This window comes from Anabrus simplex, chromosome 13 (assembly GCF_040414725.1).
Source record: "Anabrus simplex isolate iqAnaSimp1 chromosome 13, ASM4041472v1, whole genome shotgun sequence".
NCBI classification, from domain to species: domain Eukaryota; kingdom Metazoa; phylum Arthropoda; class Insecta; order Orthoptera; family Tettigoniidae; genus Anabrus; species Anabrus simplex.
The window spans coordinates 33,688,983-33,707,197 of record NC_090277.1 but is presented as its reverse complement, the minus strand read 5'-3'; the positions used below and the strand labels follow the sequence as shown (position 1 = coordinate 33,707,197).

Genomic DNA, 18,215 nt, shown 5'->3' with positions numbered 1-18,215 from the left:
GAAATAGATGATTTTATTAATTTATTGAAATTCGTACTTACCAATAATTATTTCACATTCAATAATAAAATATATCATCAAAAAGGATTAGCAATGGGCGACCCAATTTCCGGCATTCTTGCCAACATCTTTATGGATGATATGGAAACCAAATTAATAATTAATAAAATTAACGGCGTAAATCTCTGGCTAAGCTTTGTGGACGATACATTTGCGATCATGGATAAACAGTTGAATAATAGCGACAATGTACTCGGGCTCCTTAACAACCTTAACCACAGTATTCAGTTCACTAAAGAGGACAAGGTCAATAACTCCTTAAACTTTGTAGACTTAACTTTGACTAGAGATAAAGATAAGTTCATTTACCATATTTATAGGAAACCATCTGCCACTCCTATAACAATAAAATGTGAATCCTTGCACCCCCACTCCCATAAGCAGGCTACATTTTACAGCTTGATTCACAGGGCCATGAACATTCCTCTTTCTAATGCTAATCGAGAAAAAGAACTATGTTTCATCAAAGAATTAGCCATGATGAATGGTTTTAAACCTGATATGATCACCAGAATCATAGGTAAAATTAGATCAAAGAGTATAACTACATTAGTTCCCGAAAAAACAAAAAAAAAAAACAAATTTTGCTATTTTTACTTTCACCAACACAGCTATTCACAATGTTACTAAACCATTAAAAAAGCACAATATTAACATTGCATACCAGACCAGCAACATGAACCATAATATTTTTTTCAATTCCAACTCCGTTAATACAATTTGCGACAGATTCTCAAACTCGGGAATATATAGACTCAGATGCACACAGTGCAATTTTTCTTATATAGGGCAAACTGGCCGTAGCTTTAGAATTAGGTATTTAGAACATTACAATGCCTTGAAACACAAAAAGCATTCCGCCATGAGTATTCATATGAGAGACACAGGGCATCATTGCAGTACTATCAATTAAGATATGCAAATACTCAAATACGTAAATAAAAGCAGTCTAATGACAGGGTATGAAAATGCTTACATTTCCTTGAACCAGTACTTTAATAAAAATAGTAATTTAAATGACGTCTCAGACATTAATAGCCCCATAATTGAGCAAATCCCCAATCTAATTGCTAACTTTGGAATCAGTGCTAAAATTTCATGAAGATTTTCCATTATGAACATGCTTTCAATCCTCCTGAGTAACAACAGGAACAGTAGCCACACCTACAATGCCTCCTAACACTGCATCCCCTCCATTGGCTGACAACTCGCGTAACGTCCCGCCTCCCTTCCCCTTCCTGCTATCTTCCCCGTCTCTGCGATCGCATTCTTACAACAGACGTAGCAGCAAGTCAGTGACCATCAAACCTCAGTAAACAACCAAGGGACTAATCTCCCCTCAATTAACACACGGGCAAGTGCCTTCTGTTATTATTTCCTTACAGTAGTACAGCCTGTAAATTCCAGCAACTGACACACATACTATTCTTCCTTTTTCTTTTTTTTTTTTTTTTTTTTACAGGATACACCCGATTTATATTATTTCACCTACGAGATTAGTAGTTCTCCATTTGAAGCCCAATATTAACACACTACTACACAAAATATAATAATGTTTGAAACACAACACGAGGAAGTCCCATAAGGTTATTTACGCTGATCCAGACGACGTTCTATTATCAGTGCAGTTCGTTTTTCAACCAAGATATGTGATTTTAGTATTCCTCATCATGTTTATTTTAAAAAACAACATCATAGTTCATTGCAAGAGCTCACCCTTATGTGAATAACTGTTTTTAATCATAAACGGTCTAATGCAATTGAGTGAAGAGTGAAGGTAATTTTCCACGAATTTGTCCCATTTCAGAGAAAAGAGTGAACCTGTTGGCTGGCAGGCACTCAGCTCGGGTTGATTTCTCGTTGAAACGGAGGAATCTGAGAAGCTCTCGAAATCTATCTCTTGACACAGTGTACTTCATGAATTGCTGTCCACAAGAACGTGACCGTAGTTTATCCACAGGAACACCTTTCGAACACAGGACACTGTGGGTATACATGATGGCAATTATAGCCCCAGACTCCTCGAGCGACATGGTCCAGTCCACGTTCTGGAGTTCTTTCTGAGCGTTTGATTCTGTGTGTCATTTATTTCATTAGATGAAACAAAGATTCATCAAAGAGGAGACGAAAGGCACTAATGACAGAGTTGTCAACTTGGTGATAAAAATATATTTTGGGACATCCCCGCTCTTCCAGCACATTCACTGCAGCCTGCCTTCCAGATGAAGAGTTCGAATCTAAGACCTTCCACTCAGTTCCGTCTCAGGCGACCACCTTCACTGATGAAACAACTAACTGAGACTGAGACATTTGAGGCGAGTTCGGAGGCAGATTAGCACTTTTGACTTCTCCTGCGGATAATTCATCCTCCGCCTTGTTATGATATTCGTCCTCACTAGTCTCGCTTGTTTCAAGCAAAATATCACCATCTGAATTGGAGAGTTCACTGTCAGACTCGACGTCTCAATTTTCTAGCATACGAGACACCTCGTAAGCAGGAAGACGATCGTAGCTCAACATGTTTGTAAGAGGAACACTTTCTAAATGATGAGATGAATACAATAATCCCTCTAACTGGAAAACTCATCTGACAGTAAGAGCTCAGCAATACTAATAATAATGGCTGGGTACACACTGTTGTCTGACAATGCAAACTGCTGTAATAAGGAATATTGTACAAGTGTCAAAATGACCCCTCCCGCTGTCCAGGGTATGCCACATCAAAAATCTATGAAAACATAAATATTTTGCTGGGTGCAATACAGCACCATGAACAAGATGAAAAACGATGAAATGTCAAGATATTTGAAGAGAAATGATACAGTAGTATGCACGTTAATAAAGAAAAATTGAAGGTGGGTGTCATTTTGACCCCTTCTGCTGTTCTAGTGTTAAGTACACATTCAAACTGGTTTATTTATTAGTTTATAAGATTAGGGTGGTTGTTATAGCTCATATATTAACACTAATTAAGTGAGATTGCCCACCCGGCATAGACACCCCGTTGTGTTACACACACACACACACACACACACATGCGCAGAGGGAGAGAAGGACTGATGACTACGATGTCCTAATTCCCTAAATGAAGTAACAAGTACATGCTTCTATTGAAGATCTTCCGTGGATGAGAAAAGGGTAAATCTTTATCCAAGGCTCACTAGCACAGAACAGCTGTTTAATGTCCATTTGTCACTGATTAGTTTGTAGAATGATGTAGCAATGTCTTGGTTGCTATGGTATTCAACAAGTTACTGTTGAAAATGGACAACGGTGTTTGTGGACATTGCAAATTAAGGTACATTCCGTGTTGGTATAAATGTTTCTTTTTACTATATCCTTCTTTATGTGTGTATGAAAATTTTTCTTATTACAGAGCCATTGGTCTCGTTATGTTAGGTCCGGCTAGTGAGAAAATCATTGGTCTGGATTCATTAGGTCTGGCTAGTGCCAAAACCATTGGTATGTGACCAAGGAAAGGGGATCTGAGGCGTAAGCTCCTTGGTTAGAAGCCATGATTACCATGTTATTTATCCTGGCAAGCTTTACATAAAGTTATACCGAGAAACGCGTTATAATAAAGTACATATATTGCGATGTTATGAATCATTATATTAAAAGTTTATATGTCATTATAAACATTACCATCAGTGTCTTAAAATCAGAAATTAATCTGCTCGCACTTGGCTCATTACTTCGAAGGGGATATATTTTTTTTTGCAAGTGGCTTTATATTGCACTGATACAGACAGGTCTTATGGTGACAATGGGACAGGAAGGGGCTAGGAGTGGGAAGGAAACAGACGTGGCCTTAATTAGGGTACAACCCCAGCTTTTGCCTGGTGTGAAAAATGGGAAACCACGGAAAACCTTCTTCAGGGCTCCTGACAGTGGGGTTTGAACCCACCATGTCCCGAATACTGGACACTGGCCACACTTAAGCAACTGCAGCTATCGAGCCAATTTCTATAGAACACTTTCCCGCCTTGTCAATGCTTTACATATATTATTATACTTAATTACATTGGTCTTGACACATTAGGTCCAGCTAATGGGAATATCATTGGTCTGGATTCGTTAAGTATAATAAAATACAAGGGCAGATCAGAAAATAAGTTGCACTTCCCAGTTATGGCCATTTATTACACCACCTATACAATAAAAACACAACTATAATGAAATACACTGTCACGTCACTTTTCCACTTAGTTTCCAAGAGACTCCAAACACTTCTGCAAATGCACAACCAACTTGTCGATGCCGGATGCATAGAAATTTCCTCCAGCGTTCTGCAACCACTCTGAGTCAGCGGCCTTCACCTCCTCATCGGTCTGGAAACGTCGACCACCGAGCTCCGTTTTGAGCGTACCAAACAGATGAAAATCACATGGCGCTAGATCTGGACTGTAGGGTGGATGTTGCCAGATCTCCCACTTGAAATGCTGCAGCAGTTCTCTCGTTTGACGGGCCTTGTGAGGTGTTGCGTTATCGTGCAGCAAAATTTCCCTCGGCGCTTCTCTTTAATCGCTTTACGCAACCAGTGTAACGTTTCACAATGCGACGCTGTGTTGTTCGGCTTTCCTTTCGGCATAAATTCCTCGTGCAGCAAACCCTCCATGTCAAAGAACACTGTCGCCATAATCTTACCGGCTGAAGGTTGAACCTTGGCCTTCTTTTGTTGTGGTGATGAGGGGTGCACCCATTCCACTGATGTTCGCTTCATTTCGGGGGGTGAAGTAGTGGACCCACGTTTCGTGGCCTGTGACGATTCGCCGCAGAAACCCGTTGCAGTCTTCGTCATAGCGCTGCAAAACTGCCAGGGAGGATTGGAAACGTTGCCCCTTGTGCTCATCGGTGAGAAGACATGGGACCCACCTTTGACACAGCTTACAATATCCAAGGTGCTCATGAACAATGGCAAATACACTGCCATACGACATGTTCAGGTGCGTCGCGATTTCTCTCATTTTAATGCGCCGGTTCTGTCTAATGATCACATTCACACTGTTGACCTATGCATGGGTCCTGGATGTTGCGAGCCTGCCTTCGCGATGTTTGTCCATGATATCCGTGCGTCCAGCTTCAAATTGCTGACACCACTTTACGATACCTTGCCGGGAAATGGTCCGCTCTCCATACACAGCACTAATTTCATGATGAATGTCTATGCAGTTCTTCCTTTTGGCCCATAGGAATTGGATCGTCGCACACACCTCATATTTGGAGTGAACGTCCAGTTGACACGCAATTGCATTTCGCCGCTATTCACACAATACTAGACGAGACACTACAGCGACCTGCCTAACAGACGTGTGGGCTGTGTCTGTCCCTTTTTCCGCTGTGCCCACGTTTGCGACACACAGCGCGCTGCTGCGGCGCGTTAGTGCATCTAACCTTTTGATCCACCTGCGTATGTAAAGTATTGGCAAGGTGTGAAAGTGTTCTGTAGAAGTTGGAAGAGAAGTCAATATGGACAGAATTAACCAACATGGTGAAAATAATCAATTTTGCAGGTATCAAGCTCGATGAAGGGGATATTATCATGATATTCTGCTGCAGTATTGATAAGCTACTTTAACAGGTGCCCATAGACCAGAGGACCAAGACGTGTCAACTGTAAAGAATGTTAGTCCGCTTTCCATCTGACTTGTGAACAGTCATGTTAACAAGCAAGTCGAACGAAATTGTACTGATGTTTTTATTGTCAATGTAGAACACTGAAAACAATTACATCACACAGCAAGCCGAATACTAGTGCAATTTATAAATCCAGTGCATACAGTAGTAAAGTTTGAAAGATGGTTTATTATGTTTTTTTTATTTCTTCCAAAAATACATGCTTGAAGGAAACCACCGACAATTTAACTTATTTTGACTAGGCAAATTCGAAAGAGACCTTGTGCGACACACAAATCTCGAATTTTACAATAAAGGAGATTTCCCAACAGGTAAGAAATTTGAAATTTTTGAGCTCATTATAACTTAACTTGGAAGACGACAGTGATAATGATGATAGTAAGGCAGTGATTGTGACGGGAGGAAGAAGATAGACCATAGCTGTGCCCCTGAAATAGGAAACTATCTAATGAAGGTATGTTGTTTAAAATTATTATTTTTAGTAGCATGTGCATTTTTCTTTTATATTTCTATTTTACAAGCGAAGAGACAACCTGTCCATATGACGCAATGTCTTACCTACTTAATATGAAGTAAATCACACATGGAAAGAGGTAAAAAGCAACCAGTGAAGGAGACTAAAATTGGTCCGTATAGCATACAAGGTAGTAAAACAAATCCACGACATTGCTTACTGTAGTGCTAATTTCTCAATCCATGCTCGAAATGCTCAGAAGCTTTTGCTTTGTTTTTCCTGCACACTTACATTTAGTAGCTGCCTTTTTCTCTTGAATCTTCCCTTACGTTCCACAGGCGGTGGCGTTTCTTTTCCAATGGACAGGGTTGATGGGGCGCTTTTCTCTGTGCTGCTTGTCGTGTTGTTACTTATGTCCTCACAAGCAACCTCCAGTGCCTCTTCACCCCTGAGGAGATCAGGAGTAGGGGAAGAATCTCCCTCCCAGCCCACTACTACCTCGACCTGCAAACTAATTATAATAGTATTAAGTAAAATTAGTGAAATCTGTTGAGAAAATTGAGAAAGAAAGAAATGAAGGAAGTAGCCTACCTCAGGAAAAGTGGAGTTGCTGTCAAACTCATTGGTATCCTCTTCAAACACCAGAGGTATCATTTCCACCACATCAGTAGCATCTTTACATGGACTGGGAGGTTTTGGCCCACCTCCTGTTTGGAATACAGCTTGGCGATGTTCTGACAGGGCTCTCTTTGCTTCTAGCTTTATGCATCACCACTGCTGTTTCAATTCGGGCAGACACTTTTCTCGCTGATTGAGCTCCATAAATCTTCAAATAAAACAGAGCATATTTTAAAATGTTAACAATGACAATGATGAAGATTTAGACACAACAGTAACATAATACGGTAAATGCTTACGACAATAGAGTTCATACTGACAATTCCTCCTGGGACATTTTGTATACATATTAACCCTAAACTGCCCAGATTATTTTATTTGAATTTTTCTGTAATGTTTTGTGATAAGTAACTTCAAATGCATCTAAAACAACTTAAAAACAAGTTATTTTAAAAATTTATTGCACAGAATTGGTGAAATTGAACGTGTCCATATGGACACACTGGGCACTTAGATAGTCACTATATCATGTTAATCATGAGTTACCCTGGATTGATTCTAATTATCAAACAGATTTCCTGGTATAAATTTATCACACGAGATTGTGAAAATAATGCACCAGAGAGACATTGTTGGCAGAAACAATCGATTTTATCTGTATTCTGAGAGTTCCTTATTGTTGTAAAATCAAATAAACACTGATAGAAGATATTAGTTAACTTCTTGCTGCCTGCTTTGAATATCTGTCATACATATAGTCAGTTCATTGGCATTCATGGTACTTCGCGAAACATTCCCCACAGTCCAACATTACATTTGCCACATTTGGTGCACAGCACACTCCTACACACCTCATATTTTCAATCTTCACAATGTGGTGTTTGTAGCCATCGTACCAGATGTCGCTTGGAACTCGCTTCTTGGATGTGGAACCTAAGCCAGCAGATGACCTTTCTGTTGCACTGATGGAATTCTTGTATCGATTCAAGTACGTTAGTATAATTTCTCTCCTGAAATCTAGTTGGTTCATTCTGACTCCTCCTTGCCTTTTCAACTGCAAAGCATTATGGACCGATACATCAATGAGCCAGGACAGAATCAGCCAGTACCATTTCTTATTTCTAATGTTTATCCTGTACATGCCAATATTCTGATCCATTTGGTCCACGCCACCCATAAACTTGTTGTATCCTCCAACCATATCAGGACGTTCAATGCAGATAAACTGTTTATCTTTTACCGAATATCTCCTTACTGAAGAAATGAATGTACACCAGTGCAGGTTGATGCCACGGCCACAACAGAGTTATCCACCCATTTTACTACCAGAACCCCATCGTCCTTACACAGAGACTGTTCAAAATGTCCCCTCTCTTTCTTGATCATACTTTTATTGGGAGGTAAAGGACAGGTTTTGGAAATCCTGTTTTCCCTAATTGTACCTGTTCCACCATATCCTTCTTCATGTAGAAATGACAACAGGTCAAAACCTGTAAACAGATTATCAAATAAAAACAGGAATGGCAACCTTTTCATTTCAATACTGAAGTCATCGATCATTTGAATCAACAGCATGGCTACCTCATATTCGGTGTTGGGATGGCGACACTTTCCTTGATAGATAGAAAAATTAACCAAGTGTCCAGACGTTGTTCATAAACACCATGCCTTGTAGCCAAACCGGATTGGTTTGCCCCTAATAAATTGTTTGAGAGAATGTCTCCCAAAATATTTTATCATCGACTCATCGTAAGACAGCTGCTGTTCAGGGACAAACTGTTCCTCTGCATTTTAGTTGTATTTTGTCAAGGAGAGGTCGAAGTTTCCACAGCTTGTCATTTAGATCAATTTTGTTGCTGTCTATACAGTGGAGGAACCGAAGGATTTGTTCAAATCGGTTTCTTCTCATAGCATTAGTTACAAGCTCATTTCTTGTATCATACTTAGAATCCCAATATGATCTTTTACTAGGGAGAGGGTTGTAACCACTTAAAATAAGGATACCAAGGAAGCAACGCATTTCTTCACAAGTTATCAACGGATTTGGACAGTTTTTGAAAACAGCATAGTTGTTTGACTCTTCAACCGATAATTTAACAATGTCATCATCGAAGAATTCTTAAAAAATCTGAACTGGGGTTTTTGCACGATAAATACTAAAGTCGGGATCAGGAAATGTCCTAAGAATACACTCTAAATCACCATCTACCCACTGTCTTTGCCTGTGTTTGGTCAGGTAATCAAGGTTTTGTGGCTCAGTTTCCACTTCCTTGTCAACTAGTCTCACTTCTGCTTGAGAACGAAGTTGCCGAGAACTTAGGTTGTCAGGTATACCTCCATCCTCATCCCCTGAATCTTCATCCGTCAAGATTGCTGGATCAGGAGGTGCTATGAACACTGTATCTGTTTCTGGGGTACTGTCATCTTCTTTGAAGAGAATGTCGAGAGCCTCCTAAACTGTTAGATCAGAATTGAATATCCTTGACAGTGACCTACGGAAATAATAGAACAGTAGTACATTACTTCAATAGTACTCCCTCATGTTCATAATATTAGTGATAATAAAATTTATATTACATATGCTGTTATATTTATGACTGAATACATATTATGCATATAACACAACTGCAATGAATAGAATTTGTGACTCTATATCTGCCCACCGTGTCCATATGGACATGGTAGGATAAACGAGGTCCTGAACACTAGACCAATTGATAATTTGCCATTTAGGCACACAGCCTGTAATAACTACAATGTTTTATACTGCCACAGACAACTAAATAAGAAACTTAAACAAATATGAACTAAGAAAGCTACTTACTCTATGTCAATGTCCATCATTTCCACATCAAAGTTTAAACTCCCAACTCAGAAGCTCATAACTGCCACTCAACAATGAACCAGCAACAGAAAATGAAACATTAGATACATTAAACTTTCCCTTTCCAGTTTGAATTGTTACCAACCCAAATTGTTAAAAACAAAATTTACCAATGAAGAATTAGGATGATATTACATACGTGTCCATATAGACGCGCAGGGAATTTAAGGGTTAAAAGAAATATTTTAGTCCTCACCTCTTATAGACTGTGTTCCATGCAGCGATCTTGGATTTATTGGTGTTTGTATCTGTCCTTTTGGATTGTATAATTGGTACATAATCCTTAATAATATCTTTCAACAAATTTTGCAAAGAAAAGAAAAGAAAACACATAATTTTCTTCACTCACAGGCATGAAATACAGTTGCTGCCAACTTTTGCTGTAATAGATATAACTCTCTCATTTAGCGTTGAAAAGGGTACACATCCCAATGCAGTAGACAGTGTTTTCAGTGAGCGAGAATCTTCATTGAGTGGAAGAAGGCACACATTCCTGAAATAATTCCACCTCAATGCTGTGCCAGCTGTCAGCGCAGGTCAGTTCTGTGGTAACAAAGCAATAGTGCGTTATTGTTGACATTAATGTTAACAAACTATTGAGCATGTTATGAGCCATACACATGATTTTGTATCTCCATACTTAAAAATCTGTATAGTGAGTGCCTGGTGATATGAGTCAGATAGTGAATATGCAGTACCACAGGGAAAAAATGGTAAGGTAAATAAAGACCAACATGCTAAAGAAAAGAAAAAAAAAATCCCACGTGTAGGGGCGAGGAGTTGTAACCTCAAAATGCTTCTTGGCTGAAGCCGAGGAAACTGGCCCTCATTGTCATTGCAGAAAAAGATGTATGGCGCAGTTTTCAGAGGAGGAGAGAAATAGCATTATAGCATGGTAAACCAAAGAATGAACAGGGCACATTTGAGACCATCGATGGTGTAGTCCAACTAACCTTCAAGCACTTTTTCTTTTTGGCTTTTGTGTATTCCTTTCAGGTGCCTATTAAGGCCAGAAAAATAATTGATCTTTTAAAGCTGGTCAAGTATATACTGTACATTTCTATGAGGAGTGCCACACTTGGCCAACGGCAGGAGCTGATGACCAGGACAATGAATAACTATAAAAGGAATGATGGATGGGCTTATATTTGTGTAATAATGTGTTGCTGCTTAATAGACTTTTGAAATTGTGAGTTCATTACACATTATCTGCCTCTACAAAGATCTTTCTCAAATTTCTTGATATTAAAAAATGGTATAACTTGAAAACCGTACATAATATGATTTCCATGCTTTGTAGTTGAATACGTACATATATGATGTATAAATGCCTAATAGAAACTTTTTTGATCAAACCTTTCTTTTAGCTACAAAACGGTTTTCCCTTTCTCCTGAAAAGTAAGGATTTTGGAATGTATACACTTTCCAACTTTCCAATTCAATTAAAATTATTTACTTCTTCCATACTATCCCAGTTAGGAGCTCTTGACCTTTTCTTAAGCTTTTCAATTTCTTTCGTGGTATTCATTTCACATGCAAGCTGAAGAAATGTTGATGTTGATATCAATATAAGCCAATACAATATCCAGCTGTCTCAGTTTGTGTTGTCACTGCCTTTTCAATATGCCATGCTACTGCGCAATTTTCCAGAAAGTTTTGCTTGTAGATAACCAGCAGAAGCAATCATAAAGGCGGTGAACGTGCGCAATACGTCAGTGAACTACAGGAAGAGATTCCTATGACTTAGAACAAGTGTATATGTGCTGTGTAGTAATACAATGCATATACCACATTTATTAGTAAGAAAAACGTAAAACACTTATACAGTGTTTATTCACTGTATAACTAAACAAGTGTTAAACAACTGTATAAGGTCCTTTTATTGTTAAGACCCATGTAGTATTAAGTTTCCGATTATGTCTTATACATTCTTACTGTACTGGCTATGATAACAGAGATATTCACGAATTTGTATTTTTGTTGCCAAGTCCATATCAACGCCAAGTCAAGAGAAAATGGGTAAACAGATTTTAATGAAAATCAGTATGTAAAGTTGGGAAATAAGTAACTACAGTCTTTGCTATAAATAATTTTGTAAGATGCCTTAATAACTCACAGTCAAAAGAAATCTAAATGTAAAGGCCTACAATACATACAGCTCATAACATAGATAAAAAATAACACTACATAGACCATCTCCGATTGATGCTGTATACCGAGTTTTATTAAAATTTGCTTTATGTTGCAACGATATTGATAGGTCTTATGATGACGATGGGATAGGAAAGGGCTAGGAGTGTGAAGGAAGCAACACTGGCCTTAATTATGGTAGAGCCCTGGCATTTGCCTGATGTGAAAATGGGAAACCATGGAAAACCATCATCAGCACTGCCGACAACAGTTGGGTTCAAATCCCCTGCCTCCTGGATGCAAGATCACAGCTGCACACCCCTAACCGAACGGCCAACTCGCCCGGTCGTACCGAGTATAAGAGCCTGCCTCAGTATGGTGGGAAGTAGGTGGGGAGTTAGATAACTTTCCTCTTTACCATGCCTCTGGTTTATAAATTCTTCTGATACTACTGGTGCGTAACACACTGTTTCATCATAGCATCCGAGCTATTCAATCCCTACTCTGAAGCACTGATTGGAATGAGCAGTATGCATATTTAACGGAATAATGGCAGAGGAGTGTTCACAGCTGTTGCGGCCTGTTCATTACAGCACTGGAACTTTAGACTGTCAGATTGGCACTGTAGTACTTATTGTTAAAAGTGAGAAAATATTGGTTTTTCATTTGATTATTTTATATGATAACATTGCTTTTAATTGCTACATTCCTGCTGATGCTTTTGTAATGGCCTAAGTTGACTTGAGTTAGGAAAACCACACAGTCTTTCTGAGAATTCCATAGTGGAGCATGGGCACATCAGTATATTTAAAAACAAAAAACTACAGATAAGTTCGCCATGGAGCTCAGTGCCTTTCTGGAGCCCTTCAAGCTCTTGTGTGTATATTTACTCTGAGTAGATGTTGTTATATATCCTGCCTTACTTTTTGCATTGTTTCTATGTGCATTGACATTTGACTGTCCACTTTCACAGCAGCCATCTGGCACCAGTAAAGATTGGTACTAATCCAGATCTAATCTGTAACTAATAGTCCAAATGTCTTTCTTGTCTCTTCCAGTTTTTCTTAGCACTTTATACATTCTACCATGTTGATAACGATCAAAAAACTTTTGTGTAGTCACAGTACAAGCATGCATATTGTGGATAATGCCTCTGCATCATTAGAAAAACAGTTGGATTGGAAACTGTGTTAAGTGTTCCAAGGTTGTTGTGAAAAGTGAACTGTTTCACTGATGTTCTTGCCTTTCTTAAGAATTTCACAGTGGATTATTTTGAGGAATATCTTTAGCACATTGCTCATAAAGCTGATTGTCCTGAAGTCTGTACATTTCTTGTTCCTGGCATATTGCAGAAGAGTGTCGAATGTAGACACTAGCCAGTCTTCAATTATTATACTTGTATCATAGCATTTATTATACAGTACTTTAAGTATTCTGATCCCATTTTGATCCATAATTTTCATATTGTATGCTTTCAATTGGTCAGGACCAGTGGCCTTACTTTTCTCTTCTGGCATGTTTCACCTGCTCTACTCTGATCTTTGCTCCATGAACTGCATGTATTTCCACTTGTACTGTATAGGGTATCGATTGTCTTTGAAAATTTCTTGGACCTATTTGGCCATACTTTCAGTTTGTGTTCAATTTCTAGTGCTAATTCACCTTCATCATTGATTACGGCTCTGAATGTTTTCTGTTTGGTGTACCTGTTACTTACTTAATCTTTGTATGGATACTGAAATCAACATATTGTACTATTGAAAATCTTCCAGTTTCTCTACACTAGTGATTTCAAAGAAATTGGAAACTTACTGAACATCACTCTTTGCACATTATTCCAGTTCCTGATTCCTCATCCTATAATCAAATATTTGGCCACCTCAATTCCAGTTTCATCTTTCCTACTTTTAAGAACGTTTGAGCTTATCTTGTTGTAATGTCATTCCATGTCATCTTGAGATTGACAGCTTGGAATGTACCACATACTCGAGCAGCTCTGCTCCTTACTCTTAGTCTTCCTAGCACAGGGTTTACATTTTTGTATTGCTGGAGAGTTCTATTAAGGATCATCATTCGAAATGCAATTAATAGAAAGCAGCAAACAAGTGACAAGACACGTAATATATACAAGATAAGAACACATAGTAGGTTGAACAAAATGACAGGCTGTTATGGGAGGGGAAGGCTGGAGATGGTATTGTGAACAGATATGGAGATTTTCTTGTCCTTTCTAGGTTTGGTTTTTCTGTTGCTCCCTTTCACAGTGCTGTCCTGTCATATTTATCCTGTTATGTATCCCTGTTCATGCTATGGTCTCTTTATGACAATGGCACTTGTTTATACATTTCCTTTTTTATCATGGGTGAATAAATTTTTATATCTTTATTGTGTATGTATGGAATTTCTTTTTTATCTGTTTCTTTATTTATGTATTTTTATTTTTGCCATCTCTTTACTTCTTAATTAATTTCTGATATTTCTTACCTATAGCCTTCTGCAGGTGTAAAGGATGAAATGATCATAGAAGAATGTGAAGTTGGTCTACTAATCCCTTCTTCCAAAGAAGAAAACATGTAAGTACAGTTCAGATTACTTAGATTTCATGTCTCTGACCCTGCAAAGTATGGAATCTATTGCTTAGCTATTCACTTGCTGTGTCTGTGAACGAGTCGTAAAGTATCAGCCTCCAGATCCCAGCATTTTAGGTTCACTTCCTGCGCAGGCAGTCAGATTTTTGATGGACCGAAAAAAGTGTCCATTGGAGGATCTCAGCAAGTTAATGATCTCTGGATGTTCACCCAACAAAATTCATTAAACTCAGCCATTGATACCCAAGAGAGAGCGTTTTCTCTGCCACCTAACAGGACCAGCTGACCTTGTTCTCCAAAACTTGTATTGGCATACCACCACATCTTTTGGCCAGAATGATTCTTCTTGATTCATACAGTACAGTTTACATACAACACTAACCTGAAATTATTTCTTTCTTGCCATTGAGTTAATTAGGTCCGCATAAGTTCATCATATTCTACTTATTCGATGATGCCATTCTTTTGTAGAAAGTAATTAATTCCAGTGTTGCTATTTCATACAGTGTGCCTGTAAACAACCATTTTTTCTGTCCATATGTTCTGCAGAGTTTATCAGTCTCTTGTCTCTTGCCTATGATTTGCTTTCATCTGACTCCACTTGCACGCCTTTGTCTTATTCACGCTTCAGTAGTTCTAGAAAATACTGATGACATTACAACAAAAGAGACAGATTTTATGGATAACCAGCTGAGGATGGTATTATTAAATGTTCATGGCCTCATAGGTGTGATTACATTTTCCCTAGAGAGTTTTTACCTTCGAGCATAGAAATAGATAGAGAGGGCACTCCGTATGTTTCTACCGGCCAAGCGTGGCACCAACATCAAGCTCTGAGTGATCAGCTGATGTAGGGCAAAACAAGGCGGTCTTCCATAAGAAGAGCATTGCGGAGTGTTTTTAAATCCCGATTTAAGCGTGCTCCTTATGATTAATTGATTTAAACTATTGAAGATGGTGATAAATGCAATCCCCTAGGAATATTTCCATTCCTTTTTTGTATGAAAAATGTTAAGTATCATTTTATATGTGTGATATTCTGATGTGTTTATGTATCAGTTAAGCGATACGGTGACGCGAATAGGTCTCACGTTGTTAACCTATTTTAGTTCTCCTGATTTCACAAGTTTAATTTTTCTCCGTAATATTCATCTGAAATAGTTATTTTTAAAATATTTTCACAGTGCTGCAAATAATAAACTCAACAAACATACCAATAACCTGCATTTCTAATAAGGCCGATTTAATGCTGGTTAAGCCTTATAAATCGAGAAACGTGACCGATAATAACGCAATCGTCCCCTCTGCACCTATAATAATTAGGGTCAAAGAAAGTTTGAAATTACCAATAATGCAGGTGATAACCTCAAGGTTCTGTTATTAAAAAAAAACAGCTATCACCATCATCACACTTATTCACAGACCTTCACATTTAGTTTGCAGATGTACATTTAGGCATGATGATAATTATTGTTTTACAGGGCCTAACATCTAGGTTATCAGCCGCTATCATGCATGAACGCACATAGAACAACCTAACATCTAGGTTATCAGCCACTATCAGATATGAAAAAGCACACACACACACACCGAATGTTGTTCAGCTGTTCTAAATACTCAGGCTATATCAAACTATAACTGAGTTAGTTAAGCCTAATTAGATGTAACATTCACAAAACTATCCTTAAAATGTACAATATGATGAAAGACAGGAAGTCATGTAGGCTACAAGTCACCAAAACAGCTGCAGACAGTTAATACACAAATGTGTGATAGAACACAAAACTATAACTGAGGTAAGCTAGTTAAGCCTAATGAGATGTAACATTCACAAAACTATCCTTAAAATGTACAATATGATGGAAGACAGGAAGTCATGTAGGCTACAAGTCACCAAAACAGCTGCAGACAGTTAATACCCAAATGAATGATAGAACGCAGGAAACAAATATTTACATGTAAGTTATTCACCATTCTTCTCCAGGCTGCTGATCAGGAATGTTTTGAAAACCACAGAACTGCATGTCTTCACAATACTGTCCTAAATCACTGATGATTGAACAATATCTATTTGTTCAATACACTTCTTACTTTTTTTTCCTGTCTCTTTTCTCTTCTTCCTTAGCACATTCATGTCGCATTCTGGAATTGACATAACACTTCACAATTAACTTAACCAGGTCAATTTCATGGCTCTGTGCAAGTTCTTGCTCAAGTAAATGGTCCTTTATACAATAAAACAAGGTTCCATTCACTGACCTCAACAAACTTCTTTGCTCCTTAGTACATTTATATTTCTGAGTGCACTTTCAGTCACCTTACATAACACTATCACATCTTAGGAGGGCACGATTAATCCCTCATCTCCAGAGTGCATCTTCTCCTTGATTAAAGCGTAGTCTGTGTAGTTCTCTGTGGCACTCCTCAGAGCACTCAAGCATAGTGCATTCCAAATCCAGCAATATACCGGTATGTCACATCACTCACATATGGGGACAACTGTTCAAATGCTGGATGAGTACAGTAGTCATGATCAAAACCTGGAATTAGTGGTATATCTTGCAACCCTATCCTGTGATACTGCGAGAATTGCATGACACTGTAAATCTGAACTGGGCTCGGAGCTAGATGCACTCAATATATTAATTTGATCCAAGGCAATGCAGTTGCTTGAATCTGCTCCTTTAACCTCTTGGCGAACCAGCAATCTTTGGTACGCAGGTTTAAACTGAGCAGCAGTAGGGTTATTGATTTCACCACCTCTCCTTCTAATGGCAGAGAACAATACCTCCAAGTGGTCCTGACAGAATTTGTACAATAACAGGTATTTCAATTTATGCTGCTCACTGAGGACTAAATACTTATAGAGGCCAAGGCAACTTCTAATGCACACCAAAAATCCAAGAAATCCAGTCTTCTTCCTTGAGTGAAGAACAGAAGAGTCTAACGAACTTGATTTTAATAGCTGCATGATGTATGATTCTGCCTTGCTGAGGAAATCCTTTATAAAAACATCTGTTTTGGGAGAGAATGCACACTTAAATCCCTTTTGTAATATATTCCTGCTGTTCAAACTGTCAAATATGTTATTAAAAATGTCTACAAATTCAGCTGTAGCTTCACAGTCTTCAAATAAATCGTACCCTGAATTTTTCAAATACCTGAGTAACTGAACCACACTGTTACTCAAAGTTTGGGCTGCTAATTTGACTTTCATCTTTTCCGATTCCCAATTAATATGGCACTTACGAATCTTAGTAGCAAGTGTTAATCCCTCTTCTAGTTGTATTTCCACTAGTTTTTCTACATATGTCCATTTTATGGCATTACCTTCACTGTTAAAAATTGTGCCAAAAGAAGCCAAAGAATTCCTCACCAATTTCAGCATGTGGCACACATCTGGAAAAATAAACAAATGTAGTGAATATAAAAGAGTTTTACTGAATTTTAACATTGCTGCAGCATTTTCATTTATCATTAGTTCCTTCTGTAAACGAGCCACCAATGAATTTAAATAATTATTTATTTTCTTAATTCTTGTTTTTAGTTTCAGTAGGTTTTGAGAACAAATTGTGCTGTGTGCATTGAAGAGACATCTCTTTGCCTTTTTGGGGGAATTCATGTCACTTTCTTCAAAATCACCAATGTAATACTTTCTTTTTTTAGATTTGCCAGGAATGTTAGAACTAGTATTGGGAATGTTTTCAGTGGATGGAGCATGCTGCTCAGTTATCATTACTTTCAATTACTGGAAGTGAAGATGAAGTGCAAGGGGTGTTTCGACTTTTAGGTGGCTTACGATGCCTGGAATATTTGTTCAGGTGTTCTGGAAATTCAAAAACAG

At 38.2% G+C, this 18,215-nt stretch overlaps 1 protein-coding gene across 4 annotated transcripts in view; it reads left to right on the top strand.

Annotated features, from left to right (window-relative positions):
* LOC136884677 (zinc finger protein OZF) overlaps positions 1-18,215 on the top strand; it is a 92,468-nt gene that overhangs the window by 61,202 nt on the left and 13,051 nt on the right. For 3 of the 4 annotated variants that reach the window (XM_067156942.2, XM_067156943.2, XM_067156941.2), the window contains one exon: positions 14,274-14,356. The exons of the other annotated variant lie outside the window; for it this stretch is intronic. In XM_067156942.2, the coding sequence (XP_067013043.2) occupies positions 14,274-14,356 (83 nt within the window). The remainder of the gene's footprint in view (positions 1-14,273; positions 14,357-18,215) is intronic. 4 annotated transcript variants of the gene reach the window in all.